This window comes from Macaca nemestrina, chromosome 9 (assembly GCF_043159975.1).
Source record: "Macaca nemestrina isolate mMacNem1 chromosome 9, mMacNem.hap1, whole genome shotgun sequence".
Taxonomy (NCBI): domain Eukaryota; kingdom Metazoa; phylum Chordata; class Mammalia; order Primates; family Cercopithecidae; genus Macaca; species Macaca nemestrina.
In genome coordinates, this window is record NC_092133.1 from 67,983,863 (window position 1) to 68,000,938 (window position 17,076).

Consider the following 17,076-nt stretch of genomic DNA (forward strand, 5'->3'; position numbering starts at 1 on the left):
CCCTGGTGATGTCTTTCTGGTCCCCATCAAAACATCCTCAGAGGACCAGGGGCCGCCTCTCTGAGGCTTTCCATTTTACAAGGAGCCATGCACAGAGCATTGCTGTGGGTGGAAGAGTGTGGCTTGACCCTTAGCAAACTGGCATGATAGATTTCACTATCTTTGGCCACTCGAGTTAATGCTTCATAAATTGGAGCCAGTTATTAGCAAATTAATCAGGGTCCAGTGTGTAGCCTTATTAGGAGAGGTATCATTTGTTGGTTTAAGTGAGCTTGATAAAAACTGCTGTTGTGTAAAATGCCTGTAAGACAAGCAGACTGCAGTTCACACCTACTTGAGGGACTGGAAGGTTGTCTCGCCCTGACTGGACAGTAATAACTGTAATTAACTGAGACGGCTCAGCTGAAACAAACATATCACTATGGCTGCATCAGGAGGGTACTACAGCCCCAACTGGAATTGCTAATTGGCTGGTCCCTCCTCATGGGCCCTAGTGCAGCTGTGGCGTCTTTATGATGTGTGACATCAGGAGTCACCCCAGTATTGCTCTGCTCCGTAGCCTTTTGGACCAGCCTCAGAGTGGCCATCAGACAGTCCTGCTGTGGCCCATTCATCCATTCAGAAAACATTGATTGGTCACCTGCTAGGCATCTGCTGGGCACTTGGGGAAACCAGTCCTGCCCTCCTGGGGCTTACATTCCAGTGGGGAGAAACAGACCATAAGAAACACATAAACAGATGGAAGAGAGGTTCAGAAAGTAGAAGTGCTTTGAAATAAATAAAAGAGGATAGTGGAGAGAGAGTGACAGGGGTGAGGGTGGGAAGGTAGAGGTAACTGGAGAGGAATCCAAGGAATGACATTTGAGTGGAGGCCTGAATGCACACAGAGCGGATCTGCAGGAAGAGGCTCCAGTCAGCTTGGGAAGCTTTGGGGAGGGGCAGTCTTCCCCCACCCCGCCTGACCCAGAATCCTTATGCAGCAGCAGACTCTCGGCTGGTCCCCTCTCCTGGTTGAAAGCCGAGGTAACCCACACCGCTGGTTGCCATATGTTGATCGTGCGGCTGTTGAATGCAGCCCAGCCCAGATGCCAACCAGGTTGCAGGCCCCTTTTGTCATCAGGCAGCTAAGTAACAATTTTTAATTCATAAGATGTCTTGCTCAAAGCCCATATCTCATACTGGCTCCCAGTTTTCATTATACAGTGATACAACTGTATACCAGTCAAAATGATATGGCTCCACTGGATAGCGAAGGGCCTGCAGGCCAGCCTGTGCCAGGGTCCCAGGGGCTTAGGCTGCCCACATGCAACTGCTTAATGGGCTACGTGTGGCAGGGGAGACAGGAAGGGCCAGGGCCTCTGAATGGGACATGAACTATTTAGCTTCCTGGAAGCTGAGTTTAATTCCTTGCTCCACCTCTCACTGCCTGGATGATCGAGTGCAGGTTATTTTTAACCTCTCTGCGCCTCAGTTTCCTCCTCTGTGAGATGAGGATAGTGTGTCTGTCTCAGGGGTTTTGTGAGACTGAATGAGACATGCATACAAAACACTTTGCACAGTGCCCCGCACAAGGTAAGAACTCAGAACTCAGTCCATGCTGGCCATTGTAGGACCTGCCCCTCACAACTGGGTGAGAGGGGCCACAGCTGGGACCAGCTTGCTCTGATTCTACTATTCCAAAAACAGGCGTGGCCAGGTGTGGTGGCTCACACCTGTAATCCCAGCACTTTGGGAGGCCGAGGTCAGAGGATTGCTTGAGCCCAGGGGTTCAAGACCAGCCTGGGCAACATGGTGAAATTCTGTCTCTACAAAAAATACAAAAATTAGCTGAGCGCAGTGGTGTGCACCTGCAGTCCCAGGTATGAGGGAGGCTGAGGTGAGAGGATCGCTTGAGCTGGAGAGGTTAAGGCTGCAGCGAACTGTGATCAAGCCACTACACTCCAGCCTGGGTGACAGAACAAGACTCTGTCTCAAAACAAAAGGAAAGAAAGAAAAGAAAAGAAAAAAAAGGAAAAAGGCGTGGCAGGAAAGAAGAAACCAAAGTGTCCACCTACTATGTGTCAGGCACCACAATAAGTGCCTTATGTACATGATCTCACCTGATGCTCACACAGCCTGGTGAGGTGGGAGCTGTTATCCACACTTTACAGATGGGGAATTTGGCCCAAAGGAATGAGTGGTTTGCAGGAGGTCTCACAACTGGTAAGTGGTGGAGCTGTTGTTGGAACCTAGATCTTTTTCACACCCTGCAAGTTCATGCTCAGTAGGCGGTCTTCACCAGGGTGTTGACGTAATAGACTCCAGGCACAGACCATGACTAGAAGAGAGACCATTGGAAGGAATGGAAGCAAATGCCAGTTCTGCTCCCTTCCCCAGGTAAGGTCCCTGACGCTGGACCTGGGCAGGACCAGGTGACCAAGACAGAGGCCACAGTGGGGATGAGGGCCGCACAGGTCAATCTCATCCAGCCTCCCACCTCCATTCAGACACTGCCGTTTAAAGAGATGGCTGCTTATGCCCAGCTCCTAAGATCCCGAGCTCCTCATAAGCCATGGCTTTTTTCTTCTCTTCTCTCCCCTGCAGCCCCAATACAGGACTAGGCCCCAAGTATGCCGCTGCCTCTTACATACTGGTTGACCCTTTGGAATTGCTGCAGAGGGAGGAAGAGAAACTTCAGGCCATCCAACAAATACATAATGAGCGCTGTTCCGGGGACTGCCAGACATGGCAGCCTGAGACCCCGGCCCTTATCCTCAAGGCCACGCTGGTCTCCAGGCATGAGAATTAAAGAGGCTCTACCGCACAAGGCAGCTGCCTCATGAGTTTTGAGCCCAGCACTCAAGGGCTTAGAGGAGCCAGAGGTGGCAGAGCCTCCAGGCGAGACATGCGGGTGGGCTTCCTATAGCAGGTGATACTGGACCTTCAGAAAGAGCAGTTCCCAGGCTGAGTAGGAAGCCTTGGGTTTTCCTTTAACACTGAGTGCAGGAGAGCAGAGGCAGGACGCAGGGGCTGTTAGCCCAGCGGAGCAGACAAAGCAATTGAAAGTCATCAGCCTGTGTTCCCGCACGCACCACCGGCCACTCACTAAACTGCTTTTCGCCCAGACCCAGCTCCGCTGTGGGTCAAGATGCTGCCGATGAGATAACAAGGGGACAAGATGTGGGAATGATGAGATTTGGCAGCAGGCAGGAGGGGCGATGCTGCAGGTAGAGCAGGGTGCATGAAGGGGGGTAGCCTTCCAGCCTGGAAGAAGAAAGAGATAGGGGGATGAGCCTAAGCTCCCCTGCCCCACATGGCTCAAAGAGAGAGAGCTGCCCCCGCTCACACACACATCGGACCTTCTACCCCCTGCTGCAGCCCCTCCCAGTCCACTTCCCTCTCCCTCTCCCACTCCCTTTGTCCAGCTGGAAAACAGCAGAAGCCCTTTGCTTGACTCTGCGGTGCCCTCTAGCTGCCACTCAGCCTTTTGCCTTGTTTTTTACACCAAACTCTGGGCAGCAGCACCTGAGCACCTGCACTCACTGTCCCCACATCCCTGCCCCACCGTCCCTCAGTATCTTAAAGTCTGACTCTGGGGACATCTGAAGACCCAGTCAGTGGCCTTTGCCAAACCTTCCTCTTCCTGAGCTCTCTGCTCTATCTGACCCCGCTGACTGTCTCTTTCTCGGGACTGCCTCCTTTCCTGACTCTGGGCACCCGGCACTAGCCTGGTCTCCCATCTACCTCTCTGGCCATTGCCTCTCTGTCTCCTTCACTGCCTTCTAGATATTCCTGCTTATACTCGTCCAATTATACATCTGCCATAAAGGCCAGCCTCGCCTGGTGCTCTTTTCCCCAGTGTCTGACAAACGTCGCCGGCCCATTGTGCTGACAGCTTTTGTCTCTAGCCTTACCTTCCCCCACCAGTCCCCGTGGTAGGCCACCTCCCCAGCTACCTGGAAGACATCACAACATGGGCATTCTGCTGCCGTGTAAAACTCTACCATGGAGGAATTTATTTAGAACTTTCCAGAATTTGTAAGGACTCCCTCGTGTGTGTGTGTGTGTGTGTGTGTGTGTGTGTGATGGAGTCTCACTTTGTCACCCAGGCTGGAGTGAACAATGGCATGATCTTGGCTCACTGCAACCTCTGCCTCCCAGGTTAAAACAATTCTCCTGCCTCAGCCTCCCGAGTGCTTGGATTATAGGCACCTGCCACCACACCTGGCTAATGTTTGTATTTGTAGTAGAGATGGGGTTTCACTGTGTTGGCCACACTGTTCTTGAACTCCTGACCTCAAGTAATGCGTCCATCTCGGCCTCCCAATGTGCTGGGATTACAGGTATGAGCCACTGTGCCCAGCCCTAGGACTCCCTCTTGGGGAAGAAGTCACTCTGTTGACACTGCACTCTATGAAGGATGATGATCTCTTATTTGCCTCATCCTGTTTCCTTGCCCCATAGCACAGGGCCGGGCACAGAATGTGCACAAATGTGTGGAAAGCGAATGCTTGCAGGTAGAAAAAGAGAAATGTAAATCTAAGTCCAAGCTGGTCACTTGCTGGCCATGTGACCTTAGGCAAGTTATTGAACATCTCTGAGCCTGCTTCCTCACACAAAAGATGGGATATCTTCTTATAAGGTGGTTGCAACGAATAGGTGATGTGATTGTGCAAACAGCTTAGCTCAGTGCCTGGTACATGGTGTTTGATAAGTAGTGGCTACTACTTTTTAATAAATAGGAGAATGAAGGCTGCAATCCCCACCCCCACCCCCCACCCCCGCCCAGCAGCCTTTCACACATGATTCATTCCTCCCAGCCTCTCTCTTGCAAATCTGAAAAGGTCTTGATTCCTGGAGCTCCTAGAGGAGGTGGTTGCCCCCAGGAAAAACAACAGGGCCAGTAATGACCTGCTTTTTTCTTTTGTGATCACTTTGAATCACCAGTTCCCAGAATCCTTACAGTGGTAAAAGTGCAACCCCCACCGCACCTCCAAAACCCCTCCCCTACCAGATACACCCCCACCCCGGAACTCAGGACAGCACCTGTCCGCCCGGGGAAAGCAGCTGCCCTTCTGCTCAGCAGTGGGGCTGAACAGATGAAAGTCGTCCCTGGTGAGTGCCCCCAGCCCCCCAGCCCCCCATGGGACTTGGATAAAGAATGTCTGGGAGACCAGAAGGCGGACACGGAGGTATTAGTTTCCAGGAGAGCAGAGAAACTTGCATGTGTGGCTGCCAAGCCCACAGCGCCTGTGGAGGGGAGGATGTGGAAGTGTGGGAAGAAGGGAGGGCAGTGAGGCAGGGAAGTGGAGTTCTCTGCACCCACCATCCTGAATGAGCGGGGAGCAGAGGCCAGAGCTCTGGGTTCAGGGCCCTGTGGGCCTGAGGGTTTTGTTCTCGGCCTCAGGCCAGGGCAGCCTGTAAACACTAGCCCTCTATGGTGAGGTTGTCCTGGTAAAAGTGTGGAGTTGGCTCAGTGTCACTGCGGGGAAAACAGCTGTAGGCACAGGCTGCTGGGGTGGTGGGAGAGACCACGGTGGTACCATCTTGGTAAAGCACAGGCAGCCAACATTTGTTCGGAGCTTCCTATGTCCCCAGCACTGTATTAACTTATTTAATCCTTAAAGTGACAGCCTGGGGTGGGTTCTATTATTACCCCCATTTTACAGACCAAGAAACTGAGGCCCACATATAAGTCACTTGATCAAGGTCACACAGCCATTGAGTAGCAGAACCATGATTTGAACCCATGCAGTCTGTCTCCAGAGGGTGTAATCTTAATCATTTCTGTTTTCCAAATTGCTTCTCTTCAGGGGCCTTAGCTCAGCAAGTACTTACACTTTCAATTGTGTGGTTATATCATGAATGTCTGTCTTCACAGACAATTCATATGAGACTGAAGGCATGAACTTTGCCTGCTTTTCTTTCCTGATTATCCAACACCTTGCACACAGTAGGTGCTCAATATGAACTTGAAGGAATGCGTGAATAAAAAAATCAATGAATCTTTGAATGTGACATGCCCTCGGCCTTTCTAGCTTAGGGCGCAGGGCTCATCTCCTGCCCCTGCTCAAGCCTAGCAGCATCCCAGCGAGCGCCAGCGTTGCTATGGTGACAGTAAGAGCATCTTACCAAGCATCTCACTGAGTCAGTCCTCACTCAGGTGGCCTTGTCGGCTCCCTAGGTGTGGCTCTTTCTGGGTGTTGATCCAGGGAGTTAGTCACCGGTGCTTGGCAGGAGTGGGAAGGTGTACTCCATGCAAACAGATGTGTGAAAAAGAAGTGTGTGTGTGTGTGTGTGTGTGTGTGTGTGTGTGTCTTGAGTTTGGTTGAATGTGGACCGTGTGGGGGGTACTTGCCTGCAGGTTTGTTGGAGAAGGTTGCCTAGGTTGGGGCATGGGGTGTCTTATGTGCTGGAGACAGATGCTGGGTTTGGGGTGGACAGTGTGGACATGAACGGGGCATAAAAGCTGAGTGAAGAAATGCAAGTGAGTGTTCCAGGGTTGAAACCCCTATTTTTCAAACCAAAAGTGAAAGCACATCATTCAACAAGGGGCTTCAGGTTTGTGAATGATTTATAAGAAAAATCTCACAAAGATAAAAATTGAATCACATTTAGTTAAACATTTGATAGCTTCCTTTATTGAAAAAAGGAAATTTATATGAAAATCTGGAATGCCGGGATGCTGTCTGTGGGGGCTGGGGAGGGGACCCCTGCCTGTGAGCATATTGGGGCAGGGGTGGGAGGCTGGAGGCTCTGAGGTCTTGCCTCAGGGCAGCCCTTCAGCTCAGCCTTAGGGGCTCAGAGGACCTCGGCCCCTACACGGCCCTGCACGGCCTCTGCTTCACCCAACCACAGCACTGATCACCCTGTACTATGAGTACCTGGTTGAGCACTGTGGCCCCGATTAAAATGTATCACCAGTATATATATACATATTTATATGTATATATATAACATATAATATTTGTTTTTTGAGACAGAGTCTTGCTCTGTCACCCAGGCTGGAGTGCAGTGGCGTGATCTTGGCTCACTGCAACCTCTGCCTCCCAGCTTCAAGCGATTCTTATGCCTCAGCCTCCTGAGTAGCTGGAATTACAGACATGCGCCACCACACCCAGCTAATTTTTTTTGTATTTTTAGTAGAGATGTTGGCCAGGCTGGTCTTGAACTCCCGACCTCAAGTGATCTGCCCGCCTCCACCTCCCAAAGTGCTGGGATTACAGGCGTGAGCCACCGTGCCCTGCCTGTATGCTCATTAGAGAAGCACAATAACTGTTTGTTGAATGAATGAACAGATGAAAGCACACATATCGTTTCTCTAGCAGCAAAATTCTCAGCTAAAGGAACTCCCTTCTATCACACATTTGTACACCTCCTTGCAATCCTGTCCCCACAACTCCCCACTATGCAAACACAGCCATACAAAACCCAGCAGGAAGGCACCTAGGTCTCTCTATGGCTGGGAAAGGAAGCCTTAAGCAAGGGGATAGCTACAGTGACACCCTCTCCTGGGCTGGCCCCATGTTAGAGATTCTGAAGCCATAGACTGATAGACTGAGTTCTAAACAGGCCCCACTGTCTGCATCTTCTCCCTGGCCTTGCCAAGCCCATGCTTGGCAGGCTGGGAGGACAGGTGAGAGCGGCCACTAGCCACCAACCTGGGTAGAAGTAAGCTGCCGTGCTGACTAGCACAGGCAGGTGACTCAGCATGGGTTGACTGAGAATAGCTTCTGTCCCGAAGTCTAAAGTTAGAAGAGGAAATTGCCCCGACCCTTGACTTTTTCCCTAGTTAATCCAAGAGATGCTATGAGCCTCTGGTACATGCAGATCCCTTTAGAGATGGGGAAGGGGAAGACCTGGGAGCTACAGCTGCTTCCACGGTGATTCTGGTGTTCACCTGCGGGTGTTGAAGCCTTGGGTATTAATTCTTGGGTATTAATGGAATCAGTGCCCATCCGTCCTCTTCCCCAGTCCTGCTCGTTCTCCAGGAACCACCTCAACGATAACAATGACAACACTTATTTTGTGCCAGGAATGGTCCCAAAGCAATATATCTATACTTTCACACTTATTTAATCCTCATAACCCTATGAGGCAGATGCCATTATTATCTGTATTTCACAAGTGAGGAAACCAGGGCACAGAGGGGTTAGGTAAGTTGCCCAAGGTCACACAGCCAGTCAGTGTTCCAGGGAATTAATGACATCTCCTCTATGGAGCTTTCCTTCTTTGAGATTTCCCATCTGTAAACAGCCTCTCCCTGCTGTGAACTCAGAGATGCTGCTTCTGGTGAGTACCAGAGATCACTTACTAGGCTGCAAGTGCTTTGGCGTCAGAATTCCTGGCACGCTGATATCTGCATGCCCAACAGCGCCCAGCTCAGGGCCTGCTATAGGAAAGCCTACCCCAGAGACTGCTGGGTGGGTGAATGAATGGGAGTGAGTGAGTATGTGAATGAGCCAACAAACAGGTTCATGAAGAGAGAGCCGAATGGAATTGGGATTTTCCCAGGTGAATTCACAGGCTGGTGGGAAGGGCATATGGGCAAGGCAGCAGCCCATGCAGGACTAGCCCAGGTGGGGAACGTGCCTGCCACTGTGTGCCCAGCATTAGCCAGGTACCTTAAGGGACAGTCATGAAAGGTCCTCATCCTCAGAGGGCCGGGAAAGGAGATCCAATTAACACCCAAGAAGCAACTGGGGAACAGTTAGTTACAAAACAGTGACTACTGCCTGTGGGGACTGGAAGGGGCCAGTTAGAGAAGTCAGGACTGCCTTTCTGGAGGAGGAGGAGAAGAGGCTGGCACTGAGCTAGGCAGAGGGTGAGGACAAGAGAGAAAGACAGACGCTAGAAGATGAGGAGGCAGGAAAGAGCATAGTGATCTGGAGAAACGCGAGGATGCCAGTGTGAGTTTCTGTGGAGAGGAAGCAGAAATTGAAGCTGGCAGAGGGAGAGGCGTGGGTTTACAGAGACGTAGGTTTGAGGCAAGTGTGGCTCATAGATAATTTTTGCCAGGACTTTAAATACGTATCTTAAATTTTAATGAGTACTTAACATAGTACTTATTTTTTAATTATGTCTTTAATTTACATTTGTTGTAAAAGGAAACTTTACATCACTGTCATAAATTGAAAATGAATAGAATAGAATAGAATAGAATAGAATAGAATAGAATAGAATAGAATAGAATAGAACCAGACCATAAGAATAAGCACAAGAGAAACAAAACCAGGTTACTGCATCCTGGCTGGTGTCCACTCCCTTTGGAAGGCTCTGAGCCTGAAGCCTGCTCTCTCTTTGTTAAAAAAGAAATCAAGCGAGTCTAGGGAAGTGTTAAAGCATAGTAGCACCAAACCAAGACTTTCTCCATAGCTGGGTCAGCGAGACCAGAAGGAGATGGGAAAGGCCACGCTGTTCTCCTTCTGGGACCTGGTGCTGTCTGCCGGCTGCTCCATGGACTCCAGGGCTCTTTCTGTTACTCTTGAACCAGCATTCATTTCAGTAACTGATGAGTCTTTAATGCCCAGAGAGGAGCCCTGGCCCCAGCTCCATGCCCCCCTGCCCTGTGCCCGGTCACACCTGAATGCTTCTCTCTCTTGCAGGGAATACCAACAGCATCTTTGCCCTGGACTACATCAGCGGAGCACTGACCTTGAATGGCCTGCTGGACCGGGAGAACCCCCTGTACAGCCATGGCTTCATCCTGACTGTGAAGGTGAGAACTACATGGGCACCTCCACCCCAGGTAGAGGGGATGCCCCCGCTCAGATGCCAGCCTCCAGTGGTGTCCAAGGGCTCCTGCCCCGGTGGTGGCTCTAGAAGCACATCGCTTCCGTGCTCTCACCCTGCACTGCCTTCCGGGGCTGTGCCCAGGGCCCCATTAGGAAGGCACCCAAATTATGAAGTTGGTGTGCTGGGCGTGCCACATCCATTATCAACAACCACATGGGATGGAACTTGTATGCCCTCTCAGTGGGAGGCACCCAGTAGGTGCTCATCCTGTGGTCCTTCCTTACTGTTGTCCCAGGATTCCAAGTTCTCTGTTGCAGCCACCTAGAATTCTGGAACTTGCCCCGTTTCTGGGGTTCTGTCCCACTTCCAAGTGCCACGGCTTCCTGGGTTAAGAAACAGCAATGCAGCAGGGAGGAAAGGAGGTGCTGGGGTCCCCACCCCAGAATGTGAGGCAGAGCTACAGTCCCACACCCCCTGCAGCCGCCTGCCACTCACGGTCGGTTTTAATTCAAATCAGTGACTTGCAGAGCCATTCCCTGAGAAACCCATTTGGGGGTATGGATCCTGTCTGAGCCACAGGGGCTCTTCCCAGCCCAGGCCATCAGCCATCGATTGAGAGAAATGGGCGGCCCAAAGACTGAGGCCAGGGGCTCTAGGAAGGAGGCCCTTCCATTGCCATGGGGAGGACGGTGCAGCCCAGCCTGGCCCTTAATTGCTGTCCTTGACCTTGAGAGACCCTGCTGTTCAGGTGTGGGTTAGCCATGGGAGGGTGTGCTCACACCACCGTCCTTCCCTCCCGTCTGCTCTCCTCCCATGGAGGTGAGGTGGTCAGGTCCACCAGAGAGAGCTGCCCCCTGGTCCCAGCACCCCACTGTGGGACTTGAACTCTTTCTGTCTTTATATAAAATGTGGGGGTGTGTTCTCACACTTAGCTGTGAACCCGAATCCCCTGGGAAGCTATTGAAAGGTATCTGTTCCTGTGTCTCTTACCCGGAGAGATTCAGATTCAGGTTGAAGTCAGAACTGGGAACGGGCACTTCTGGGCCCATGGCTCTGGCCCACAGACTGGACACCCAGTTATCTGAATCAGTCCATCTATGCTGACGCTGACCCCCAGTGCCGAGCACAGGGTTCAGGACATAGCAGATGCTCAGTTGTCTTGATTAACCACCAGCACAAACGTTCTTGGCCTCAGTTTCACCATCTGCCAAAGAGGATGAAGACTTCCCCCTTGTCCCTCAATGAACCCCCAGATCTGTCTTGTCCTCACCCCATCTCATCCATCTGCTATCCGTCTTAGGCTCCTACTACCTGAGCTAGAAATCGACTCTGGCTGTGAATCCCTGTACAAGTTACTTAATCTCTCTGAGCCTCAGTTTCCTTATCACTAAAATGGGGATGCTAACGATAAAATCTTCCTCCTGGAGTTGGGGTGAGGATTAGATGGGATCATTCACCTTGAAGCACAGTGGCTGGTGCTGAGAAAGTCCTTGGTAAGCAAGAGCTGTTGCTGTGATTAGCTGCCTTCACCCCGGGGTGACCGGTCTCTGTCCGCAGGGCACGGAGCTGAACGATGACCGCACCCCATCTAACGCTACAGTCACCACGACCTTCAATATCCTGGTTATTGACATCAATGACAACGCCCCGGAGTTCAACAGCTCCGAGTACAGCGTGGCCATCACTGAGCTGGCACAGGTCGGCTTTGCCCTTCCACTCTTCATCCAGGTGGTGGACAAGGATGAGGTGAGTCCCTGGACACATGGCCCATGCAGACCCACCACCCATCTGGGCCCACCACCCATCCGGACCACCCCCCTGCCTGGGCTGTCCAGGTCCTCAGCTATAAAATAGAAACAAACATTGCAGCACCCCACTCCTGGTAAGTTCTGAGGATAAATAAGGCTGAAAAAAAAAAAAATCACTAGTCTCTACTTTTGGATTACCCCCTACACCCTGCAAAAAACATGTGAGCACATGTTTCCATATGTGTGGTTATTATTTAGAAGTTACGTACATGATCATCATACTAATCTAGTAGAGACATTGTAAAGCATGCACAAAAATGCAATTTTAAAAGGTAGAAATAAGGCCAGGTGCAGTGGCTCATGCCTGTAATCCCAACACTTTGGGAGGCCGGCAGATCACGAAGTCAGAAGTTCGAGACCAGCCTGGCCAACGTGGCGAAACCCCGTCTCTACTAAAAATACAAAAATTAGCCGGGCGTGGTGGCAGGCACCTGTAATCCCAGCTATGTGAGAGGCTGAGGCAGGAGAATCGCTTGAACCTGGGAGGTGGAGGTTGCAGTGAGCTGAGATAGCACCATTGTACTCCAGCCTGGGCAACAAGAGCAAGACTCCATCTCAAAAAAAAAAAAGTAGAAATAAACCATATGTGTATTTTCACACACCCTGATGGATCATCTGCTGCCCTCTCTGGGATGCCTGTACTCATTTTTGCTCCTGTTCAAATAATGACCTTAGCAGAAAGTCTAATTCCTATTTTTGATGTAATAATGACCCCAACTTTTCCATGTGAAGAGTGAAAGGACCTAAGTGCTTTGGAGGGGATCCCACGCCATAAGAAGACCCCTGCATCACCAGGGGTCTGCCCTGGCTGGAACCAGTCTTAAAAGGAAGTAAGGGAGAGCTGCAGAGGACAAGGAAGGAGGCTCAGGTTGGGGGCAGCCCCCCGCACTGCTCCTGCCACACCCTGCATCACAGGGGCAAGGGTGGGGAGGGGCAGGGCGGCCAGGCCTCTATGAGTTGGGGCCAGGTCTCCATCCCTTCAGGACCCTCTCAGCCTGCCTCCTCCCCTGCCCTCACCCCTCCTTGTGCCCCATCTCCCTGCCTGTCAGCAGCTGCCATGCTAATAGGACTTCTATTTATTACTGCTGCTCCTCCTGGCCCACTCTGCTCAGGAATTCCATTAGGTTTTCCAGCCTGAGGTGCTTCTCTTCAATTACTCCTTGCGTGGGTCTGCCATGGTGGCCTTGCTCCAGGCTGGTCTTCCTCCACCACCCTCGGAGGAGCCGTCTCTACTCTGGCTGCTTCGCAAGCGGCCCTCCCTGTTGACCCAGGAGCCCCTCTGCCCACGTCTCTTGCCCACTTCCGTCAGCTCCTCTCAACCAGACACGGTCCCCCCAAGGACTCAGGGCCCGTGGGCAAGTCAGTCCCACCATGCGCATGTGTGTGTGCTCAGGTGTGTGTGCACACGTGTGTGTGTGTGTGTACATGTGTGTCTCCACCTCCTGCTAAGGCATTCCATACCTATCTGTCTGAGGTAACTAAAGTATGTATTGATCACCTACTGTTTACAAGGAGCTATATTTAGCCTCTTGGGGAGCCAAGTGTAACCCATGGTCCTTGTCCCAAGGAGTCAACAGTGTGTTGATACAAATACAGTATGTACATTTTAAAATATGTTTTAAAGCCAGGCACAGTGGCTCACACCTGTAGTCCCAGCACTTTGGGAGGCCGAGGCAGGTGGATCGCTTGAGACGAGGAGTTCAAGACCTGCCTGGGCAATGTGGTGAAACCCCACCTCACTAAAAATACAAAAATTAGCCAGGCATGATAGTGTGCTCCTGTAATCCCAGCTACTCAGGAGGCTGAGGCATGAGAATTGCTTGAACCTGGGAGGCAGAGGTTGCAATGAGTAGAGATTGCGCCACTGCACTCCATCCTAGGTGACCCTGTCTCAAAAAAAAACCCCAAAAAACATATTTTTTAATGTAGCAGTTTTAAAAGGTGGAAAAAACAGGTATTAAAACAAGTTCTAATATGTTCTCACACCCTAATGGATCACTTTGTATTCCCCTTTAGGGCAGGCACCTCCTTTTGGAGATGACTGTATGAATGAGATGCTCAGAAGAAAGTCCCATCTGTGGTTTCAGGAGAACCATAATGCCCAAGAGAAAAGAAATATGGATACCAGTGTGGGGTCCAGGTCCAGTGACCACAGGCAGGGAGGAGTCAGCTGGAGAAGGGGCAGTAGGGGCTGGGAGGATCAGGAGAGGCTCTATGGTGAGAAGGGCCTAGGGCTGCTCCCAGGGACACACAGGAAGGTCGGCTGGCCAGAGCAGGCCATAATCCAGGCAAGCAAGGATATGTGCAGTGGGGAGGCAGGCCAGGACCCCAGCCAAGGAATTGAGGCTTGATCTTGGAGGCAACCCAGCAAGGGAAGGCAGCTTGTGTGGGGACGGCACAAGCTCTGGAGTCAGATAGGGCCTGTGTTTCAGCCTGGCCTTGCCATGTACTAGCTGTGTGACCTCAGGTAAAGTAATGAGCCTCACTTTGTCCATTTGTTTAAAAAGGAATAGAAAAGAAAGAGAATGTATCCATCAGCTTATATTGCAGTAACGAGTTAGCCCCACATAAAGGTTGATTTCTCATGCGGATGAGAGGCCAGCACAGGTGGGCAGGGAAAGCCCACCCCATGTAGTCGCTGACGGGCACAATCTGCAGGTCCCTCGGTCCCTGCAGCACGGAAAAGGCAGCTGGAGGCCTAAGCACCAGCTCTTCTATGCTTCATCCCAGAAGTGGCTCTGCGACTTCTACCCAATGACTATTGGCCAGAACTAGTTATGTGCCTCCACCTCGCCACCAGCAGGCCAGGAAGCATGGGGAAGGTGCCAAGTAGGTTGTCTCTGCCACAGAGGAGGCATGTACAGGGCGCGGCACAGCACCTGTCTCACAAACATTAGCCGTTGTCATCATTTAGGAGCTGTAGCTCCTGACCAGGACTGGGTCCAGCGAGCACTGCCAGCTATAAGGCTGGAACCCCCCAGGCCTTCTCACCCCAGCTGTTTGAGGGCAATGTAACCCTGACACCTCCGGTTTTATCTCAGGCTCCCTTTGCTAGAAGCACTTTCTGAAATGTCTGCAGGAATGCTCAGGGGTATCTGGGTCCAACCTGCCTCTAGTGACTGCCCCCCACCCAGGCTCAGCCATTGGCATACCCACTGCGGTCAGGGCACCCAGTGCCACCAGGGACCATTCCCTGCTCTCCATGGCTGTTTTCCCAAGGGAGCTGGTCAGTGTCTCTGACAATGCAAGCCTGGCCTCCTCTTCTCCAGGGCACAGTGAGTTGCAGAGACAGAGCCAATGAGGAGAGGCAGCCCAGGAGCCCAGGCCACCCAACCCTGAGGTCACCTTGGCCATCTTCCAGCCTCCGGGTGGGGTGGCCCCCAAACCATCCCGCATGTGGCACCGGGCCCATTCCTCAATAAGAGGGAGGGATGAGTTGCTTTCGGCCCCTGCCCTGCTCCCGTGTGTCTCGCGTCCTTCTCTGGAGGAATCCAGAGCTGGCCGGGTGAATGCTGCGGAGGACCAGTCTCAGGTATAGGGAGGCCCCACCATGACGGAGGATCAGGCCCAGGCACCTCGTGGAGCATGTAGCCACATTGTCAACAGGAGCAAAAGAAGAACTGCAAAAGCAGTTGAACATTGCCTGAGTGTCCAGAATCAGAAAAATCAGGGAACCACAAAGAGAAATCAGGCAACTGTTAGAGAAAAGATTTTTAGAAGTGTTGTTTCTTGCCGGTCCATTTCTGAGGAAAAAATACATCTGTTGGGATTTGTGTCTGGGTTGAAGGTGACTCTGGATTTGCTTGGCGTGGCAGGAAAACGTGTTCATTGAGCAAATTCTCTGGAGGGAAGGGAGCCAGCGGAGCAGTCACAACCCTCTGTCCCAGGCTCTGTGGAGCCAAGTGACTCTCGCACTGCCCATGATTAGGGTGAGGATCCCATTGAATCTAACTCCTGATTGCACTAAATGGTGCACGGGGGCAGGGCATGCCTGGTTTGACTCACCAGTGTAACCTAGGCCCCCATGCTCTGCCTGGAATGTGGGGGGCACTCCAGAAATGAGCAGTGGTTGAGTTGATGCACGGTTAAATGCCCAAGTATCAGGGAGATGGCCCAGGGCTTTTTCCAAACCGGGTCTGGCTGAGTTTGTGTAGCGAGGATGACCTCAGAAATCCACTGCGGGGCAGTGGAGGGAGCTGATGCAAAACAGAAAGGGAAGGAGGAAGCAGTGTAACTTCTCCAGAGGAACTTTGTGGCAGTCGCTCCTAATGAGGACGCTAATCGAATTCACTGTTGCTACCAGATCGAAGATTCTGCTCAGTCTCTCACTGAATCTCAGGCTCTGCCAGACCATTCACAACAACAAAGGTGCTTGAAAGCAGTCCTTTCTGTCTCCCAAGGACTCCATTCACATTGTCAAGTCTCACTGAGTAATTTCTTCTCCTTTGCCTGGCTATAGAAAACCAGGGAAGGAAAGGACGGGGTGGGCTGAAACCAGCAACAACCCATTTGTACCTTGTGACAGTTGAGATGCAAATAGCTGGTTGTGATGCAAATCAGAAAAAAAAAAAAAAAATCCAAAAGGCAGAAGCACCAGAAGTCAGCCTTGGTGTGGGGAGCTCATCTCTGAGTTTCAAATTAGAGGTTGTGGCAGCCTCATTCCCCTGCACGCAGCGGCTGGGCATTGGGCGTTTTCTCATGTCTTCCTCGGTGTTCTGGGGAGCCACGGTGAATCGGCAACCCACTCACCCACCTGGAGTCCTACCGATGTATATCCTTAAACCCCTGTGCCGCCCTTGCCCCCAACATATTCTTCGTATTTTCTCTCCTTGGGTCAACTTTTCCTCTCCTGGCCTTGCCTGCAGCCCTCCCCAGCCTCACCTCATTAACGTGCCTGGAAGCTGAGTCAGCCACTGGCAGTCCTGTTTTCCCTTCTGCATGGGGACAGTTTGTTGCGCGGGTTGCGATTTTCTGTTCAGTTGTTCCAAAAAACATTCCTCCACTTAGGCGCCAGTGGATTACCTCTGTGTGGCATCCCCCCCACCCCCAAGGGTCAGACTAGCAGAAGGGGGCAAGGGACGAGGCAGGGTGGCTCAGAGACCATCCACACCTCTGGTTGCCTTACAAATCCCAGCAAGGGGTATTGTTCTTAAACAGTTGTTTCATTATGCACGACCCCTCCCTGCTGACCCAGATAGCTAAAACCTGACAGTTCCTCTCATCCACTGTCAGGAGAAATACCATTTGCGGACGTCCTGCCTTCCTTCTCCAGAGCTGGGAGCGTTTGATTCGCTTTCCTCTGCCTCACTCCTAACCCGCAGCTTCTCAGAACACATTTGCTGCTGTCCTTGAGAATATATTGTGCAGAGGAGAGGGATTGGGGTAGGGATTGGAACACCACTCTCTTACCCACCCCAGAGAGGCCTCGGCTGCCAGATTCTGCCTGCTTCTGGGAATTGGAATATTTCAGAAAGGCCTTCGGGCCTCATTAATTTGCCGAACCCCTGACCTTCCTGAGGGACTATGCTGAAACTTACGCAGGTCGGGGGTTAGT

At 51.7% G+C, this 17,076-nt stretch overlaps 1 protein-coding gene across 3 annotated transcripts in view; it reads left to right on the forward strand.

The window, feature by feature from the left end:
- Positions 1–17,076, forward strand: part of LOC105466056 (cadherin-23) — a 386,971-nt gene that overhangs the window by 212,002 nt on the left and 157,893 nt on the right. For all 3 annotated transcript variants that reach the window (XM_071069711.1, XM_071069712.1, XM_071069713.1), the window contains exons 10-11: positions 9,585–9,697; positions 11,272–11,460. In XM_071069711.1, coding sequence (XP_070925812.1) covers positions 9,585–9,697; positions 11,272–11,460 — 302 coding nt within the window. The remainder of the gene's footprint in view (positions 1–9,584; positions 9,698–11,271; positions 11,461–17,076) is intronic.